Genomic DNA, 21210 nt, shown 5'->3' with positions numbered 1-21210 from the left:
TTCGGTTTTGTAGGAAGTGTCCTTTCTGTACAGTAGTACTATTATTTATTCTGTGTTAGTACTATAGTCTGTATCTTTAGGTATTTAAATAAAAATAAATAAACAATTTGTACATTTTCGGGTAGTTAGAACATTTATTGGTTAACCAACCAAATACAAAACCGTCTGGATCTGACACTGAACGACCTGACTTTAACCTACATTATTTGATCATGTAATGTTTTCATCTACCCTCAACTGGCTTAAGGAGCCATTGAGGGTAGATTTTGTTTACTTTTATTTAAATACCTAAAGATACAGAGTATAGTTAAGGGTGACATACCTGGTCGATGAGCTGCCGCTTGTAGGGGTTGGACTCGGCGAGCACCTCGAGCCACAGCTCCTGGTCGCGGCGGCGCACGAGGTAGCGCGCCTGCGTCTTGAACAGCGAGTTGTCGTTGCAGACGGCGATCAACTCGCGGTCGCACTGCCCGCGCTCGTACGCGACGCAGGCGAGGTGCGGGTCGCGCTTCTCGCAGTACTTGCCGACTACGCGGGAGTCGTACCTGCATTATAAAACTATGTATACTTGTGTTCACCAAATTGTAACCAATGTATATTTTGTAGATTTCTGATAGGCCCCGACGGCTAATCCTTTATCTATTGTTAAGTAAAACCGCACGTGCTACTTACCTGTAAAAAAGGGTCTTAATTATTCTATTTGGCACCTGTGCGCGGGCTAGTCCAACGCTCAAAAAACCAGTGCACAGTGTAGGTACGCTCTCTGATAACGCGCCTTTGTTACGCATCTCGATGACACATTTTAGACTGGTTCTGTAGCGTTCGACTCGCCGGCACTCAGTAACCGTAGTACTGAGTGCCGGCGAGTTAAACGGACCACACACATCCTAACAAAATATTTATCCATTACTTCATTTTGAATCTTATTGCAATTTCCATAGGAGTTGTAATTCAATTACCTGGGTAAAGTGAACGAACGATTTTTTATGCAGGTGGTAGCATGAGCGGTTTTACTTAACAATAGACAAAGGATTAGCCGTCGGGGCCTATTAGAAATCTACAAACTATAACTATCAATTTGTCGAACTATCAAACAATTTCAGATTCTCATTATATTTTATCTCCTTTTTAGGGTTCCGTATTCAAAGGGTAAAAACAGGACCCTATTACTAAGACTCCACTGTCCGTCTGTCTGTCACCAGGCTGGATTTCATGAACCGTGATAGACAGTTGAAATGTTCACAGATGATACTAAAAACCGAAAAAAATAAATATTTAAGAGGGGCTCCCATACAACAAACGTGTTTTTTTTTGCCGTGGTTTGCGTCATGGTATGGAACCGAGTCCAACTCGCACTTGGCCGGTTTTTTCAATCCTATTATCCTTTTCTCAATAACCACTATAAATATTTTTGCAAAAATTCTTAGTTTTAATGTAGTAGTAGTAGTAAAATACTTTATTGTACAAAAAGAAACATAAAACATGAAAGAACACACATCATTAGTACAAAGGCAAACTTATCCCTTTCAGGGATCTCTTCCAGTTAACCCTTGAGTAATTATAATGTAGTAGCTTTAATAATAATTAATAATACATGTATTCTGTTAAATAATAGCCGCAACATATCGCTATTCTATATTTCTCTACGATTCCCACGTTACAGGCTCAGTCTAGTGTGGGCATCACTGTACTGCCTCTCTTGGAATGCTAATGTCTTGAATAAATATATTTTTAATTTGAATTAACCCACATAATTATGATGGTTTAACTTCAAGTATCGATATAAAGCGATATCGAGTCGGCAAGGGGATTAAAGGGAATCTCACCATTGGTTCTCCTTGACGAACCGCTCCGGGTTGTTGTTGGCGTCGATGTAGATCTTAGCGAGAGTGTTGTGCGTGGCGGGCTCGTTGCAGCCCTCGTGCACGCGGGTCTCCAGCCACGGCAGCAGCAGCTTCAGTATCGATATCAAGTGATATCGAGTCGGCAAGGGGATTAAAGGGAATCTCACCATTGGTTCTCCTTGAGGAACCGCTCCGGGTTGTTGTTGGAGTCGATGTAGATCTTAGCGAGAGTGTTATACGTGGCGGGCTCGTTGCAGCCCTCGTGCACGCGGGTCTCCAGCCACGGCAGCAGCAGCTTCAGTATCGATATCAAGTGATATCGAGTAGGGAATGCAAATCGGTTATTATTTGTATGGAAATAACCGCGGTTTCGGTTAACCCCTGGAACGCCGAACCGACAAACGTACTTGTACCCGTCAGATGCCTAGTGCCGGATCCGTCCCATCCCCCTCAAATGCCGGATAGGCTCGCGTACGTGCACCCGTCAACTGCCGCGATAAAAAAAAAGTGCTATAGTGCAAATGATATAAAACTCTATTTTTAAGTGTTTAGATCTCAAAATTGTAAAAATATAATACAATAAATTTGGTGACTGATAAGGCACAAGGCAGTTGAGACAGTTTGTACAGATCTGGGACTAGGCAGTTGACGGGTACAAAAATTGAAGACCCTCCGGCAGTTGACAGGACTGGTACGGATATGGCACTAGGCGTCCCAAGGGTTAATAACCGATAATTTCCATACAAAAAATAACCGAAAATAACCGATTTGCATTCCCTAATATCGAGTCGGCAAGGGGATTAAAGGGAATCTCACCATTGGTTCTCCTTGAAGAACCGCTTCGGGTTGTTGTTGGAGTCGATGTAGATCTTAACGAGAGCGTTGTGCGTGGCGGGCTCGTTGCAGCCCTCGTGCACGCGGGTCTCCAGCCACGGCAGCAGCAGCTTCAGTATCGATATCAAGTGATATCGAGTCGGCAAGGGGATTAAAGGGAATCTCACCATTGGTTCTCCTTGAGGAACCGCTCTGGGTTGTTGTTGGCGTCGATGTAGATCTTAGCGAGAGCGTTGTGCGTGGCGGGCTCGTTGCAGCCCTCGTGCACGCGGGTCTCCAGCCACGGCAGCAGCAGCTTCAGTATCGATATCAAGTGATATCGAGTCGGCAAGGGGATTAAAGGGAATCTCACCATTGGTTCTCCTTGAGGAACCGCTCCGGGTTGTTGTTGGAGTCGATGTAGATCTTGGCGAGCGCGTTGTGCGTGGCGGGCTCGTTGCAGCCCTCGTGCACGCGGGTCTCCAGCCACGGCAGCAGCAGCTTCAGTCTTGAATAAATATACACATTACCAATTACAAGACAAAACACCCACAAATCACAAGAAAGTCTATGTATTTTTAATGGCAGTCATCATCTTCCTCACGTTGTCCCAGCATTTTGCCACGGCTTATGGGAGTCTGGGGTTCGCTTGGCAACTAATCCCAAGAATTGGCGTAAGCACTAGTTTTTACGAAAGCGACTGCAATCGGACCTTCCAACCCAGAGGGTAAACTAGGTCTTATTGTTTAACTGGGGCTTAAAGTTGATATTTGTCTATGTATAAAATGAACTAAGTTCCATTTGTGTCATAATAATTTGTCTGTTACAGTGTTAGGTTTAAGCTCTGGTTTCCTAAGACAGCGGTGCCGTAATATAGCGGCCGTCTCCATACAATATACTACGACATCCATATTTAGCCGTATTATTTAGAATGGAGACGGCCGCTATATGACGGCACCGCTATCCTAGGAAAACCGAGCTTTAGTCTAAAATATTGCACCACTGGTTTTTAACTTTTTGTCCATTGGTTCGCGAACCACTGAAGATGATTAGAAGCACTAACGTTGGTCTGGATAATCATACAAAATTATTTCAATTTTCACCTGTTTCTCTTCTCGACCTCAGCCACGAGCTCGTCAGTGGAGAACTGTCCACGCACTACCAAGATAAGGTTCTTAATGATGTCCTCGGTGCAGTCCACGTCCAGCAGACCGCCCACCACAACAGGCAGACGCGACGGGTTCACCTGTAATATGTTTCTTTTAGTATCTAGCTTATTGATCTATTTAAGTATGTCTAATGGCTCCTCTACACTATAGGCGATGACTGGCGTGGACGATACGACGATAGTAGAGGGCATACTCGGTAGTCCCCGCCAGTCATGGTCTATCATCGCCTGCGACCCGTGAGTTGTCGGTTTTTGAGCACACATCAAAGGGAATGGAAATCGCCGGGTGGTTGCTACTACAGGCGATAGTGTGGATGCTTGCACGATGGTCTTGTCGATAATAGACGATGATACTATCAACGATCATCCCCGATAGTGTAGAGGAGGCAAAGGGTGGTATTCCATTGCGTATCACTCTCTCATTAAGCAAAATGTGAGACGCAAATACACATTGGACCACGATATTGGACAGATGGAATACCATCCTAAGAACCAACTGAGTTACGATATCAGAGTTGTTTTGTTCAGGTTGTTCACCAAGAAATTGAACTGACTGAAAACTGTCCACAAGTCAGCAACCGATAGGGAAATATCTTATGTAACAATAAGGGTAATTCATATCTTCCAACCCAGGTTAAAGTATTGAACTTTGTTCAAAGTTATTGTGTATAAAGGCTCAAAAGATAACCCTGTAAAATTGAGATTGTATGTAAGTTTAAACGCGTAGAACAGCCATATATTGAGGTGCCTCCATTCTGAACTTACAGGGAATCTTATCGCTAGGTTTAGGGTGCCGACACAGAATAAATAATAGTACAGTAGAGTCCGGTTAGTACGACTCCGCATATAACAACCAACCGCTTATAGCGACGTAAGTATAGGCACTTGTTTGGTTTTAGTACTAGCTACTATGAAAGTACTACCGTTTATTACGACTCCGCTTATAACGACCGACCGCTTTTAACGACGGAAATTGACACAAAATCCGTCCGTCAAGTCCGGTTACAACGACGAGCGACGTAGTTTTTACAAATAAATTGTTGGTAAGAAGCTTACTTCGTCCCGCGCACCCAGCTTCCCTCCTCCCTTTGCCTATACTCAGCAAGATGAAATAGTCATGTGACGTTACGGCTTGTAAGAATTGTCTCAATTGAGTAGGCATAAGTTGTTTGTTGAAACAAAAGTAAAAGTTGACTCAAAATGAAATGTTTGACAAAAAACTTATTTATTTTTTTCATTGTCGATGTATGATTGTCGTCTTGATTAGATCCCTAAGAATTACGACTTTTTATTTTACGGGGTCGAGTAATTTGCGGATGATGAGTGAGTACGCGTACCTACCGCTACCTACAAAAGTGGCTTCTTCTAAACACACAAAAGTTTCTGCATTTAAGACAAAGTGTTGTAATACTAACGTAAATAAATATTTTAGTTGAAATGTTTTTTTTTTCTTTGATTGTCACTTAAAGTATTAATAAATAGAAAATGATGTAATTATTTTGATTAAAAAAATATATTAAAATTGGCAGTTCGTTTAGTGCGACGTCCGGTTAGTACGACGTAATATCAGCGGTCCCTTGGGCGTCGTTATAACCGGACTCTACTGTACTAGGTACAGAAGGTTCACTCTCTAACAAAACGCGTCATTACGACAGATATGACCGCTAAGTGGCGCAAGCGCGAGCAGGCGTCCGTTCCGTAGCGGTGCGCGGCAACTACTATGGCTAGACACCAAAATTGGTGTGGGCCGCATGTACTTGTAGCGACGCGACGATAACGCGGAGTGGGCCACGCCTGGTGCCGATAAATTTGATTTGAGAAGAAAGTGGAACCATATCGGTAGGGCGATTTTGTCACTAGATTTGTTTGATATGACGTTACCTTTTGTACATAGATCTCGATGTACTTCTGCAGGCTGTTCCTGTACAGGTACAGCACGAGGTCGTGCACGAAGTCGAACCGGTCGCAGACGATGATGAGCGGCAGCTGGTCGGGCAGCTTGGCTTCCTTGAGGAAGTTCTTCACGCGCTCCGCGTTGTAGCAGTTGGACTCGCGACAGATGCGTTCTACCTCCTTGATTTGACCGGTCTTGCAGGCGGCCTGAGAATTAAGAATTACATATTGGTATTTTGCCAACACTATATCTTTAGGTACTTAAATAAAAGTAAATAAATAATTTGTAAATTTTGGGGTAGTTATAACATTTATTGGTTAACCAACCAAATACAAAACCGCCTGGATCTGTCACTGAACAACCTGACTTTAACCTACATTATTTGATCATGTAATGTTTTCATCTACCCTCAACTGGCTTAAGAAGCCATTTGAGGGTAGATTTTGTTTACTCCTTTTTAAATACCTAAAGATACAGAGTATAGGGATATGCAACTACCAGGGGCCCATTTCTCGAACGATATTAGTCTAATATTATTGGTGTATTGTCATGGCAACCCATACGATTTGACAGTTCGTGGACTAATAATATTAGTCTAATATCGTTCGAGAAATGGGCCCCAGTTGTAGTTGTACCCCCTTATCGGGCCTGATTTAGTTAAATTATGTTTTATTCCTTACTTACAAATACATAAGTCAAAATGACAGATAAAGACAAACGATTATCAGCTAATTGAGGTTTGTAGCGTTTATGATAAGGGGGATAGTCTTCAACTTAAAAAGTAAACATCATAATATCTTCAATGCTGTGGTAATGTGACTTATCTTTGTTAATTGTTACATAGGTAGAATAGAGTTTCAAAAAAATCATTAGAAATAAGACTTTAGACATAGTAAATGGATAAAACTATAAATCGAATTACAAAACGTCAATTTTTCAATTAGAGGACAAAATGAAGTGTATTGAAACATTTTTGGTCACAGATTAAGAACTAACACATCTAGATTTAGACCATATTGAAAATATAAATATTAACGACCATAACATATTGAATATGAACGATTTTTATTATTATTATTATATTGACGACCGGTCTGGCCTAGTGGGTAGTGACCCTGCCTGCGAAGCCGATGGTCCTGGGTTCGAATCCCAGTAAGGGCATTTATTCGTGTGATGAACACTAATATTTGTTCCTGAGTCATGGGTGTTTTCTATGTATATAAGTATGTATTTATCTATATAAGTATGTATATCATCGCCTAGCACCCATAGTACAAGCTTTGCTTAGTTTGGGGCTAGGTTGATCTGTGTAAGATGTCCCCAATATTTATTTATTTATAAATACTAACCTGAATATACTTGAAGTGGACTTCCGGATCCTGGCTAAAGTTCACAATGGATCCCAGGAAATAGAAGAGGCCCTCGTAAGTCTTGAAGCTCTCAAACAACTCAATGAGCGCCTTCGTGGTCAGCTGCTCGTGGTACTTGGTGGCGATTTGCACGCAGATCTGCAGGTTCTGACGGATGTTGGCCTGGAGCATGGCTTTGAGGCACTCGAGGGAATCCTCGACGGACAGGCTGCCGAAGTAGGTGACCAGCCATTCTGCTGAGAGCAGGTGGGTGTGAACCTGGAGAAGAAAACCGAATTTAAATGTTGCTGTAAATTCGAGTAGATTCATACAAAGTTTTGGTAACTCATTTCCGCTTACGACGTCATGCCCGTAGATATCGTTAAAACTTGTCATCCCTTTGGGAGTTGAATTCCGAAAAGTAAGAAAGGACTTTTCGGAATTCAACTCCCAAAGGCTTTGGTCTTACAAGTATTTTTTTTTAATTTTGATTGTTCTTGAGTCTCGCGGTATCTAAGTATAGATCTATTTTATATATATCGTTAGATGTTTGCATGGACGTTTGAAGAGTCCTGAGTTTACCTTCTGGCTACGATAATTGATTTCATTCAAAGTTTAGAAGCACACACTACTACACATAGCAAGGCTGTATTTAGCATAGATTGAGATCACCTTTTGCTATTTATACCATCGTCTCTACATTAATCATCATCAAAAATTGCTGTCAGTTGCATGGATAGTACCAGGAATACATGACAGGGTAAGAGTACTGACCACGGCCCGCTTGATGTCGTACAAGTCGGTGTAGTGCTCGAGCGCGCGCTGCAGCAGGCCGGCCTTCTCGCACAGCTGCGCCACGTGCGCGCGGTCGTAGCGCGTGAACATGGCGTTGCCGAGGATCGCGTCCGCTACTTGCGGAGCTGACATCAGATTCATCTCTAGCAGCCTGTGGAAAAAATATATAATAATCAATCGCTGGAAAACGAAACCTTCTTATACCTACTGAATTAGCGACCCACCCCGGCTTCGCACGAGTTACACAAAATCTTAATAAATTATACACCTAAACCTTCCTCAAGAATCACTCTATTGATAGGTGAAAACCGCATGAAAATCCGTTCAGTAGTTTTTGAGTTTATCGCGAACATACATACACACAATCAGACAGACGCGGTGGGGGAGTTTGTTTTATAAGGTAATTCAGCTAAACTTTCTTACAATGTCTATCTAACAAGTTGAGGTGCTTTCCATAAAATAAGTACTATAAGTAGGTATCCCCGAAATTGGTATTTTCTCTGATTGACTCAAGAAAGACCTGGTGAGTTAATGAATGATGACTCTTACTTGCAACTAACGCTTAACGCACACTGGCGAGTGCGGGCGTGCGCGTGACAAAGCTTGTTTTATATGACCATCAACACCGGCCGCGGGCGCGAGTCGGGCACGGGACCGGTCGTGCGCGGATCCACTTACGAAAATAGGTTGCATCTAGTGTCCGACCGAAACATGTTTTTTTGCCGAAACCGAAACCGAATGTTCGGCTTTGGCTCTAGTTTCGGCCGAAACCGAAACCGAAACCGAACCTTTTGTAGACTTGTTAAAATCGTTGAAAAAATGTCATAAAACCGGTTTTACACACATATTATGGGGCTGTCAACACCCAATGTCCTTGAAATTGATGTTACTTAAGCAGTTTTTTAAGAAGATTGCTAGAGTTAGACCAAGATAATTCTGCAACGATTATTTTATTTTAAACGTCAAAACTTCTATGAAATTATGACGTATAAATAACATTTGCACTAGTTTCACTGCGTATGCTATCAAAATGATTGCAGAATTTTCTTGGTCTAACTCTATTCATTCACCAGTCAAGCCAACATGTAGATACAGGGTCAAACAAAAACGCGAGCGCGAATTTTTTGTTGACAATATCACAAGGCCGGCTACCGATCTTCACCTGGGCCTAAACGTCCGAAGTGCCCCAGTGAGGCGAACTTTCATGCGAAGTCAAAGCCGTGCTTCAGGCTTCAGGATAAGTAGTTGAGCACAGACTCCAACCAATGTCCATTGTATTAAAAAGCGAGATACATATTTCCTTGAGCGCTGGTGGCCTAGCGGTAAGAGCGTGCGACTTTTAATCCGAAGGTCGCAGGTACAAATCCCGGCTCGTACCAATAAGTTTTTCGAAAGTTATATACGAAATATCATTTGATATTTACTATTTTCTTTTCGGTGAAGGAAAAACATCGTGAGGAAGCCGGACTAGTCCCGATAAGGCCTAGTTTACTCTCTGGGTGCTAGTGCCTACGCCAATTCTTGGGACTAGTTGTCAATTTGACCCCAGGCTCCCATGAGCCGTGGCAAAAATTCCGGGATTACGCGAGGAAGATGATGAGTTTTCTTATTATTCCTTTGCCCAGGCCCAGTAACATGCGACAGTGCTATCTCATTTACTCCGATACAATTAGACAGTGTGCGCGTTATAGGTATTAACAGCCTCTTAAGACTGCGTCGACCGTCTAGTGGCGCCCTCATTAGTGGAATTGTGTTTTATACAATTAATAATAATAATTAACCAATTAATTTCTATACCTATACATGAATCAGTATATGTAGGTATATATTATAGTAGTATACCCTATAATGGACACGGAACCAGTAATGGGACAAAAAAACACAATTCCTCTAAAATAAGTATATAAAAGTAGTTTATAAACACTGGATATATTTTTATCATAAATAAGAGTCCTAGAGCTGATTATGTTTGATTTTTTATTAAATTCGGTTATTTTTTAAGAAATGTGCGTCAACCCAAAAGTAGTCGTGCTACTGAAAAAAAATATCACTAAAAATTCTTAACAACTTCGCTAAGAGAGGTGAGTTAATTTATTAAATTTTAATTAATTAATACTTGATGAAAACTAGAATGTGTTTTGTTAATTGCATTTACCATGAGATAAGGTTGTATACCTATGTTGTACACTATGTTGTGACTCCACAGATGTAAAAAAATAGTGGTATTTGGCCCAATCCCATTATAGGAGCTGTAAAACTGCATACCTCCTATGATGGGACAATTGACATAATGATGCTTGCCATGCCATAATTTCATGTTTTAAACAATACAGAAGTAAAATGTAGTTACGAAATATGTCAACTAGGAGGTATTCTCGGACTTAGGATAAATTAATATAGTTATTCCAAACTTTTATTTAACTTGCCTTGTTAGTTAGTGTGGGTCAAATCTTGGTAGCTGAATTTGACCCACTTTTCGATTTCCGATTCAGTTGAAATTTTGTGTAAGTACGTATAGGTAAACCAGAACTTTGGGAGTATTGTCAAGAGGGCGCTCGTTTTGAATTTTATATAGCAACAATTTGTATAGTGGGGACAATGGAAATTGGCAGATGATTTTTGTTTTATTCCGACAACTTTAATAAGTGCGAAGTTTGATGTTTGGATATTTCTTCGCTTTTTACGCTATAAAATTCGTGAATTTTACGACGTATGACACATAAATCAAAATCACCCAAATCTATTTTCTTTTTTTTTAGGTTTGGTCGTTTAATTCCGCCCTTACGCCCTTCGCTAGCAATCCGTGATGCCGATGCATGCGATACACCTAATACACAAATCAAATTATTACAAGACATCAACCAAATCGTGACGACCTGACTATAGTGACATTTGTCCATAAGTTTGAAACTTACCCGTCAATTCAGGTGCTAATTTCGTTATGTTTTCTAATGGAAGAAATTTCTCTCCCGCACGTTATTTTTCCAATAAATAACTATATACACTATTTACAACTTTTTCTCTGTAAAATCTAAAACTTTCGGCATGATTATTGCAGTCTAATAATAATTCACACGAAACTAGACAAAGCAATGTTTACATTGTCAATATTGACAACTATCATAGAGGGTAGATGTTGTCTATTATTAAAATTGTTGCCATTGCTAGAAATTAGTACCAACAAATTTCCGTAACATGGCGCACCCTCAATAGATCCTGGTTCACCTATAATTAAGTATGCAAATCGGATGATAATGCAATATTATGATAACATGGACTTGATCTGATGATGGAGACAGGAGGTGGCCATGGGAACTTTATCGCAATAAACCCTAACTAATTGTGTTTGGGTATATTAGAATTGTCTCGATAAATCTAATACAATAATAATTGGCTGTGGAAAGAAAAATACATTCAGCGATAAAAGCTTATACCAAAAATTGATTTTTTTGCCATAACTTATTCCCCATTTCAATATTTTATACTGATAGAGCAATGTCCATTATAGGGGGCCCATTACTGGATCCACGTCCATTACCGGGGGCCCATTACTGGAGCTTTGGTGTCCATGACTGGAGAAAAAAAGCATAGTTTTAATTTGTTAATTATGTGGAAACTCATTGCAGTATCTTTGATACAAGACGCCTAAAACATGACAGACGGATAGGACTTTCATCTTTTAACACGCTAAGCGGAAGACCATTTACATGTATACATGTACAAGGGAAATATCATAAATACTCCAAATTTCCTCTTAAATGTCCCATGACTGGTGCTGTTACTATAATATTGTTGTCCTACTTATTCCCCAACTTTTGGTCTTTGTCACATAGTTTAGTTTCATAGTACGAAGTACCATCTCGTAAGTTTCGGCCCGGCCGAAAGGTTCGGCCGTTTTTTGGCCGAAACCGAAACTACAGCCGAAACATGATTTTTTGGCCGAAACTGGCCGAAACCGAAACCGAACCTTCGGTCGGACACTAGTTGCATCACACCTCTTCCACGGAACACACGCTTGGAGTATACGTTCCGTGGTCTTTGGGTTTAAATTTGTAACCGACCTGGTCTGCAGCGGCCCCTCCTCGGGCCGGTTGTTCTTCAGCGCGTCCAGCAGGAACGCGGTACACTGCTGCACCATGTTCTGCTCCATGAACACGTCCACGATCTGGTTGATGTCGGCCAGCGGCGGGTCCTCGGCGACCAGCATGCCCGCGAAGCCGGCGCCTTGCTCGGGGTTCGTGCGCATCACGGACCGCAGCAGGAATATGTAGTCGGGCGTGTAGCCGACCTGCGAGGGACACACACAGTTCATCAAACAAATTTATAACACTTTCGGTGCCGGGTGCCCAGTACAAAATGAACACACGTACGTATTCTTGGCAGTGAATGTGTTAAGGGAACAGTCACGTCGCCTCACGACCGCTTGAAATTATAATTAAATCAGATATAATACATTATCTTCTTCTTTTTCGTTCTCTTATTGCTGAGGATCGCGACCATATCTTATTTGTCTCCATTTTGTGCGATCATAAGCTATGTGGACTGCACGGTGCAGACTGCCGCCAGCCGACCTCTTCGCATGTCATACTTACACGTATATAAGACACGCAAGTTAGAAAAAGTAATTCACTCCCGAATGAAATGAATATTGCATGAATGGAATAACAAACAGCGTATTAGATCTGTCTATAAGGACGTAGCGAAAAAAAAAACATTTTTCTCATTTTGTAAAGGTGTACCAATTACGCGAAAACACCCAATGGGCACTAATTGTATCCCCATGGGCTTAAAATGACATATAAACTCACCTTCTTAGCATACAGCACAATTTTCTGGAACTGCCCGGTTTCGGCGAAACACTGGATGACCTTGCTAGCCACGTTGGCCCGCAGGTACACCGAGAGAGCCAGCGTGGGGTCAACCTGCTTCACCAGGTCTCCGAGCTCCTCGGAGCATTCTAGCTTCTCTTCCTTTAGCCACTTTTCCAGCAGCTGCTTGCGACCTGGAAACGAATATTTCGTCAAGATTTTCGTAATAGCTTATAGCAGCATTACCCAAATTATGGGTCGCGACCCATTGGTGGGTCGCGAACGAATATTGAGTGGGCCCTGAAACTACTTTGGACCCTGAGCGTTACTAATAATATTTTATGCCCCTTTGTAACACAGCCAAGAGGTGGGTCCCGCCCAATCAACTTTAGGAACCACTGCCTTATAGCACTCGTCTACTAGTTACCTACTCATATCTGTGCCTTAGGTGGTGGTGTGGGTAGCAGAACTCTTGTCTTTAAAAGGCAAGGACAAGATGTTAGATAGAACATGTGAGCCGTTTTGGAAGATTCAACTTGAACGCTATACTGTTAAAAGGCTAGTAGAATGGAGAGGTTCAATTCGAAGCTCGTAGTTAGGTACTGCAGCTCTGCGTATCTTTTTTTTGTTGGCGTGGGAATGGTGTTACGCATCGTCCCCCGGGCCGGAGGTGGGCCCATTATGGGGGGGTATGTGGGACTCTCACCTCTCGGCTCTTTCCATCGAGAAAGAAGGGGAGGAGCCTACCCACTAAACCCACACCGGCGTTTCCCACAATATGCCGTTTGGGGAGGCGTCCTGGGATCGCGAACATGTAGAATGTTCACGACGAGAAGTCAGCTCTGCGTATCAGCTGAAAGGCCCCATACCTTGCAACAAGACCGGCTTGCAGAGCTCGAGCGACTCGAACTTGTTAAGCTGCGCCTGGTCGAGCAGGATTCCGAAGTACTGGAGTAGGGGGGACGTCTGTCCAGGCTGGGTTGGAACTTGCTGGAAACGCTGGATGGTCTGCGGGGTGCGGAGTATGCCGCGCGGCGCCATTGCTGCGACCTGGATCAATCATTATTACGATTAGAATACAGATAATATGAAGTACCTTAATCTAACTACACTCATTCACTTAATAGATAGATAAAAAAAACCGGACAGGTGCGAGTCGGACTCGCCCACCGAGGGTTCCGTACTTTTTAGTATTTGTTGTTATAGCGGCAACAGAAATGCATAATCTGTGAAAATTTCAACTGTGTGACAGACAGACGGATGGACAGTGGAGTCTTAGTAATAGGATCCCGTTTTTACCCTTTGGGTACGGGACCTTAAAAAGACATTGAGCGGGTCCAAAGTCCTCATGTGTTGCGAGTGGACCTAGCCGCTTTGCGAAGCAGTTGTTGCTCGATCTAAATATGTCTTGCCAGGGGCAAGCACACGTCCCATTATTTCGAGTCGTTATGACGGCACACACTGCTCAACCTATATAGAAACCGGTATACACAGACCTTAGCGGCCTCGCCGTACTGCGCGTTAGTGAACAGCATGTTAAACTTCCTGACGAACAGCTCCTCAGCCCCCGCCAGGTTGTTGCGCACGGCCAACCGCAGCGCCAGCTCTGGGTTCTGCAGCACCGTGTTGATGTAGGGCACGATGGAGTCCTCTTCTACAGTCACGGAGAGGACTTGGCCTTTGCGGTTCACGCCTGTGGAACGAACATGTTAATTATTTGAGGAAATACAAGAAAGCTAACAAAGACTTTGACTGGTTCCCGCTTGCTCCTTTACTCTAAAATGAACTTTAAAATTACAATGTTAAGCGCCACTTGCACCATCCCACTAACCCGGGGTTTACTTAAACCGTTAACCCAGTGTCAAATTGTACTGGTAACCATGGTAACTCCAGGTTTAACCGGTTAATCCTGGGTTAGTGAATGGTGCAAGTGGGCCTAAGTGAAATTTAAAAGTACCCTGTAGAGTTTGGAAAGCTACGGTTAGCGTCACTGTCATATTACCATAGATAGAGTTTATGCAACTATCGTTACTGACAAGACAGCCAGCTAGTATTACGCTATGGGGCTGTCCATAAATTACGTCATCGATTTTTGACGATTTTTGACCCCCCCCCCCTATAATCATCCAAAAATCATGCTTCAAATGACCCCATTTCCTCCTACTTCATGCTACCGTCATCCGATGTCCAGACCCCCCCCCCCCCTAATTTGAAATGACGTAATTTATGAATAGCCCCTATGCTACGCTGCAAATAATCCATTCGGTGCCTTAGTGCCATATATTTATTCGAAATAATATTGGTCAATTCAGCCAACAGAATATTTGGCGTTAGCTCTCTTACTGGAATGTTTGTCATGTCCTTTTCCTTTGTGTTGCGAATGGGCGTAAGGCCATAAGGGGCGTGAGATCGTAAAACATAGCTTATGCATTACTTATTCTTGGTGTTACTTTGTTGACCCGTTTCAATACTTACTTGTCGTTCGACAAAAGCTTTATTTTCGAAGAATAGTTACAATAAAACTCTGTTTTATTATCACTCTTAGACTTTGTTTATAACATGAAATGTATAACCTTTTTGTTTTAGTATACCACTACGGATGCATTGCACGGTCGAGTTCAAGCCAACGTTACAAAAATATATTTACACGACCTTCTTGTCAGTGTCTTATAGTTCGTTTTTTTTAGAATTAGAAATAAGGTAAACAATCTTGATGTGTCTTTTAATTGAAAAACACGTTTTAAAAATAAGTCACGGCAAATATGTAACAATTATGAACCTAATACGATCATTTATATTGTTCCGCTTTCATAAGTAATAGTTACTGATTTTTAAATAGCGTTTTTCAATTAAAAGACATGTCAAGATCGCTTACCTTCTTTCTAATGCTACAAAAAACGAACTATAGAAACGCGCTATATTTTTTGAACGTTGGCTATTAGAGATGTTTGTGATCTGATTTGGGGCTATTCATAAATTACGTCATTTCAAATTAGGGGGGGGGGGGTCTGGACATCGGATGACGGTAGCATGAAGTAGGAGGAAATGGGGTCATTTGAAGCATGATTTTTGGATGATTATAGGGGGGGGGGGGGTCCAAAATCGTCACAAATCGATGACGTAATTTATGGACAGCCCCTTTCGTACAAAACTAGCATGTGAGTGATTAAGGACCTAAGTACCGAATTTATTTTTGAAGTATGATGAGACATGGTGGAGGCGGATCTGCGCGAACTTCGAGTCAACAATTGGCGAGAGGTCGCACAGGACCGAGAAAAGTGGCGCTGTCTTGTGTCGGAGCCCAAGTCTGATCTTGGGTCGCTGAGCCAACGGAGTAAGTAAGTATGCGTTATCGCCATAAAAATATGAAACGGTAATCTGTGTTTTGTAGTAGACTTATCCATTCGCCCACTCTTTCGATTCATCTGCGCCACTGGTGGATCGAGATACCGATAGGGCACGAACATTAATTTCCAAATTCAATACGGGCCAAGGCAGCTTCGCGCTCATCTGTATTCAGCCAACGCCGTAAGGCATTTCAGCGCGTCGGCATGAAAAATCGTTCTCTTGAACTTGCGGCACAGAACGCCTCAACTACTAGACTGAGCACATAAGAGAATCGAGTTCACCACAGATATCACTCCCGTGCAGATTTAGTATGGGAGCGCGACCTCTTTTTTTATTTGCGCCCACAATTACGACCTGCTGATGTAAATTGAAAATATTTACGAAAATTTAGTTTAGGGGTGTACAGTCAAGTGCGTTCGCGGTGTTCCACTTAGGAAAAATTTTGCTTGTTGTTATTATTGTATAAATTGGTAAAGAATAGAACTCAGATGTGCTGCTCGAATCGTAGCGTTTTACAAGTATAATTGCACCTAGATGCGCTGTTTTCGTTCTCTTTGTAAACTACAGTTGCCTCCAGAATCTCGCGAACTAAATTGACAGGTCAATGTGCACAAATGATACCACAGTTTGGCCAGTGCTGTTCATATCGATATTTAAAAAAAAGTTTGAATTAGAGAATATCGCGAGAGTTCACCACTAGGGCGCTACTGTTGCGCGGTCAGTTAAATGTATTTTTTTAAGTAATTTTGTTAAGTTATTTTCCAAATGTTACTTGGTATTTCGAAAATTGTGCAATTTTGTAGTAATAGAGACAAAGATATTGGATAAACATATTGTAATTAAATAAATATTTTATTTTTACTTATTTCGTTTTATTTGTTAGAAAAACTTACAGTAGAGTAACAAGTTAGGTGATAACATAGAAACAGTGATTTTGGCTCAAAATACAAATAAGGCCAGCCAAGACGGGGAACTATTTCGCACCATGTAATTAATTTTTCATTTACCTACATTATGTGGTGTGGACGCAAAAATTAAATTGTCTCAGTGTGATCGCTATTGCTTGACATTCAAGTTGACAATTACGCCAGAATTAAAGTAATTATGGGTCAATCTCATCTACCGGCCACATGTACAAAATTAAATCACCAATTTTAGATTTATGGCGACAATCGAGCTCTTGAAATAAACATCTTGCCCCCAAACCTGCATGCTAACATCGAAACTTGTCAATTTCGCATCCGCACCTCCTGGCTCCTATTTCACCAACGTGACAGGTGCGACAATTCGACAAGTCTCATAGTTGCTGACGTCACAGGCATCCATGGGCTACGGTTATCGCTTACAATCGGGCGGACCGTATTCCTGTTAGTCACCATCATTGTATTATTTAAAAAAACTTTATTATATTGGCAAAAACAGGTATTTCTCTTGCGATGTTTATGATGACAATGATGACAATTGTCACAAGATTTCAAAGAACTTTCAGTAATTCTTGACAGCAAATGAGTTCTGTGTCGGAATTTCGTGACAATTGTCGTATTTCTTGTGACAATTGTCATTAGCTTCGCAAAATAAATACTTATTAACTGGCGATATAGTGGAGTTTTTTTTTAATTAACATGTTGGTGGCAAACAACCACACCGCCCGTCTGATGGTAAGCGGTTACCGTAGCCTATGGAGGCCTGTGACGTCAGTAACAGTGATGTCGACAATTGTCGGACCTGAAACGTTGGTGAAATAGGGCCCTGGTTTGATCGGTAACGTCACAATCTTACAATCGAATCAACCACTTTTCTCGTCACATTCATACAAATCGAAATCGTTTGTGACCCTTAAACAATTATCAGATGGGTAGTTAGTGCAATATCTTACTTATCGATATCATTTTATCGACATATACTCGTGACTATTTTTTCTTTGTTATTCCTGGTATCATTTTATTTGTCAAACTCATGTCAATTTAGTTCGCGAGATTCTGGAGGCGACCTTAGCGACCCCGGCTTCGCACGGGTTCACAAATTATACACCTAAACCTTCCTCAAGAATCACTCTATTGATATGTGAAAACTGCATGAAAATCTGTTCAGTAGTTTTTGACTTTATCGCCAACAAACACACAAACAGACAGACGCGGCGGGGGACTTTGTTTTTTCATCAGGTGTAGTGATGCTGTATCTGTGTAGTCTGTGGCTCGCGGCTAATATTAGACAAGTTGTATCGTAATGGTGGTGTATAAATAGTTACAACCTTGTTATTCTAACGCTCGATAGCGGGTCAACGACTGCGGCGTGAACTTGGACATGCAATGTTTAGTACATTTCTTAATGAGATTCCATTTTAGCAAATATCGGAATATATTTTTGTTGTTTGAAATGGTAATGGGTTTAAAATGAAAAGTTATGACTGGCGGCTATTGAACCGTGCAATTCGTAAAATAAACAATATACAGTAGAGTCCGGTTATAACGACGCCCAAGGGACCGCTGATATTACGTCGTACTAACCGGACGTCGTACAAAACGAACTGCCAATTTTAATATATTTTTTTAATCAAAATAATTACATCATTTTGTATTTATTAATACTTATGCGATAATCAAAGAAAAAAAACATTTCTTTTAAAATATTTATTTACGTTAGTATTACGACACCTTGTCTTAAATGGAGAGACTTGTGTGTTTAGAAGAAGCCACTTTTCAAGGTACGCGTACTCACTCGTCATCCGCAAATTACTCGAATCCCGTAAAATATAAAGTCGTAATTCTTGGGGATCTAATCAAGATGACGTTGTTTTATCACACAGTTCCTATGGCCACCTCCTGTGTCCATCATCAGATCAGCTCGAAGGTACTTACCTACCAAAATATGTATTGCATTGTCACCCAATACTTACATAATTATGTATGTGAAGTTTAAGTTCAATTGAATAATGGGAATTGGGTTTTATTTAGTTTGCAAAATTACGAAAAGTCACATGACTATTTCATCTTGCTCTGTATAGGCAAAAGGGGGAGGGTAGTTGGATGCGCGGGACGGAGTAAGCTTCTTACCAACAATTTATTTGTAAAAACTACGTCGCTCGTCGTTGTAACCGGACTTGATGGACGGATTTTGAGTCAATTTCCGTCGTTAAAAGCGATCGGTCGTTATAAGCGGAGTCGTAAAAAACGGTTGTGCTTTCATAGTAGCTTGTACTAAAACCAAACAAGTGCCTATACTTTCGTCGCTATAAGCGGTTGGTTGTTATATGCGGAGTCGTACTAACCGGACTCTACTGTATATGTTGATGTTTTAAGTAAATGCTATTAGCTGAATTATTTTTCTTTGAACAGGTTGTCCGGATAGACAAATTAGGTATCTATTGCTATTGGTACATGTATTCCCATAAAAAAGTCAGAATATGGTAATAAAAAACTTGAAACTAAAATGTCTTATATTTCGTTAAGCAATCAAATTCTTATAACTTACTAGAAGACCTCATTTAGGTTTATATTTTATCTGTCAACGTTAGGCAATGCCGCCTAGACGGCGCTAGATTTGTTGCAGTGTTAGTTAGTTTATTTCGATAATAACGGGACCTGTATGTGCAGTCTAAAAACCAATCTTCCCGTCTAAAGGTCTGATGTCTCAGAACAATAAGAAGATATAATTATAGGTAATATAATAACTTACCAATGATACCGCCAGTAGCCTCGTGGGGAGCCGTCACGAAGATGGTGTCAGAAGAGATGCGGTTCATGTAGATACAGGTCCCGGTTTCGATGTCGTACATGTGGATGTACCTATTGGAATCGGGAATACAATTACAAACTTAATTTAGGTTAGTGTTTTTTGAAGGGTCTTTCAAATCAGGGAAAACATATTTCCCTTTTTTTTGGTGAACATAAGCCGTGTATTTATGTAGGTCGCTAACCTCACTGCGTGAATACAAATATTACTTCAAACAAAGAAAGGATTCACGCAAATAAATATGTATGGATAATATTTCGGGCGTAGGTATGTAGTAAAATTAAGGAAATACACAAAGGTAAAAAACAGTGGGGCTAATTCTTAATTTTAATGGTGCTAACAGTTTCATGTCGATGTCTTACTCTACGGTGCGTTACTTACACGGTTTGCAACCACTTTAGGCGAAGCTAGCACAGTTAAGATGAAGAGTTGAACGCTTTATATTGTAAAAAAATATTTGGTAAATAAACGATTTGTATTTATATGCTTTGTGATTTTATATTTGTAACGAAATGTTTACTTACCCGTATTTGGTAATGAGATAGATGACGTCATATTTGGGGGAGACCTGCATGGCGACGGGGAAGTCGTTCTGCGCTTCGGCGGGGAAGAAAACGTCCACGGCCTTCTTGGGAAACGGCTGGTTGCCCGCCGGCGTCTGGCCAACCTCTGTCCGGGAAAAATAACAATGAGTATATTGTCCAACGAAATACCTTACCTAAGTTGGCTTTTGCAAACTGAATGTCTTCCAATTTTTTTGTACAAAAAGGAGATTAAATACGCCACATTGCAGCAGGAATGCCAGGAATACCGATATATAGATATACACTAGACTGACGGATTGCTAATTTGTGTAAACATGATTTTGAACTGTCGGGTCGAAATATCTGTTCGCAACAGCGTCGCAACAAACTGTAGGTACGTAATTCGGACGAGTCCTTAGACTAGATCCAGCTTCTTCCGATATTCGTAAGTCAAGTAGGTACTGGAACATGACACCTGAAGATCGGGATGAGTGGCGGTGTCATGGGAGTCTATGTGTTCAGTTGACGTAGGTTGATGATGAAATGGATGGAATGGGTGTCCAGAAAAACTTGTCGACTTACCGATGACGTGGAGTTTGCCGCCCTGCGCGGTCCTCACGGCGAAGCAGAACAGCGTCGACGGTTCAGCGTTGCCTTCGGCCTTGAACGTGGCGAAGGAGGCCGCGTGACCCTCTATGGGCTGTGAGCACTTGCGCTCTACGGAGTAGAGCTGCATGGCGCCTACCACGCGGTTCTGCTGGGCGGAGATACCTGAGGAATAATGCAACATGTTAAAGCTGTATATTTGATATGTATTAAGCGCACTCAGGGATAATAATGACACATGGTACTTGGACTTAGCCATTTTATATCTAAGCTTTCTAGGAACTAGCAACTAAACTGCGACTTTGTGCAGCGATACAAATGCGCCTTTG

General features: G+C 41.5%; 2 protein-coding genes across 6 annotated transcripts in view; one reads left to right on the top strand and one right to left on the bottom strand.

The window, feature by feature from the left end:
* LOC134800238 (transport and Golgi organization protein 2) overlaps positions 1 to 21210 on the top strand; it is a 99470-nt gene that overhangs the window by 37147 nt on the left and 41113 nt on the right. The gene's annotated exons all lie outside the window — the stretch shown is intronic.
* The window catches only part of LOC134800159 (clathrin heavy chain), a 55049-nt gene that overhangs the window by 17663 nt on the left and 16176 nt on the right, over positions 1 to 21210 (bottom strand). For all 3 annotated transcript variants that reach the window (XM_063772630.1, XM_063772628.1, XM_063772629.1), the window contains 13 exons: positions 20858 to 21046; positions 20276 to 20420; positions 19695 to 19804; positions 14168 to 14364; positions 13541 to 13721; positions 12672 to 12865; positions 11925 to 12151; positions 7843 to 8014; positions 7069 to 7347; positions 5707 to 5925; positions 3761 to 3903; positions 3031 to 3165; positions 323 to 545 (listed from right to left, as the gene is read on the bottom strand). In XM_063772630.1, the coding sequence (XP_063628700.1) occupies positions 323 to 545; positions 3031 to 3165; positions 3761 to 3903; positions 5707 to 5925; positions 7069 to 7347; positions 7843 to 8014; positions 11925 to 12151; positions 12672 to 12865; positions 13541 to 13721; positions 14168 to 14364; positions 19695 to 19804; positions 20276 to 20420; positions 20858 to 21046 (2414 nt within the window). The remainder of the gene's footprint in view (positions 1 to 322; positions 546 to 3030; positions 3166 to 3760; positions 3904 to 5706; positions 5926 to 7068; positions 7348 to 7842; positions 8015 to 11924; positions 12152 to 12671; positions 12866 to 13540; positions 13722 to 14167; positions 14365 to 19694; positions 19805 to 20275; positions 20421 to 20857; positions 21047 to 21210) is intronic.

This window comes from Cydia splendana, chromosome 19, assembly GCF_910591565.1.
Source record: "Cydia splendana chromosome 19, ilCydSple1.2, whole genome shotgun sequence".
Classification (NCBI taxonomy): Eukaryota; Metazoa; Arthropoda; class Insecta; order Lepidoptera; family Tortricidae; genus Cydia; species Cydia splendana.
The sequence above is the reverse complement of the archived record's forward strand: the minus strand, read 5'-3'. Positions and strand labels throughout refer to the sequence as shown.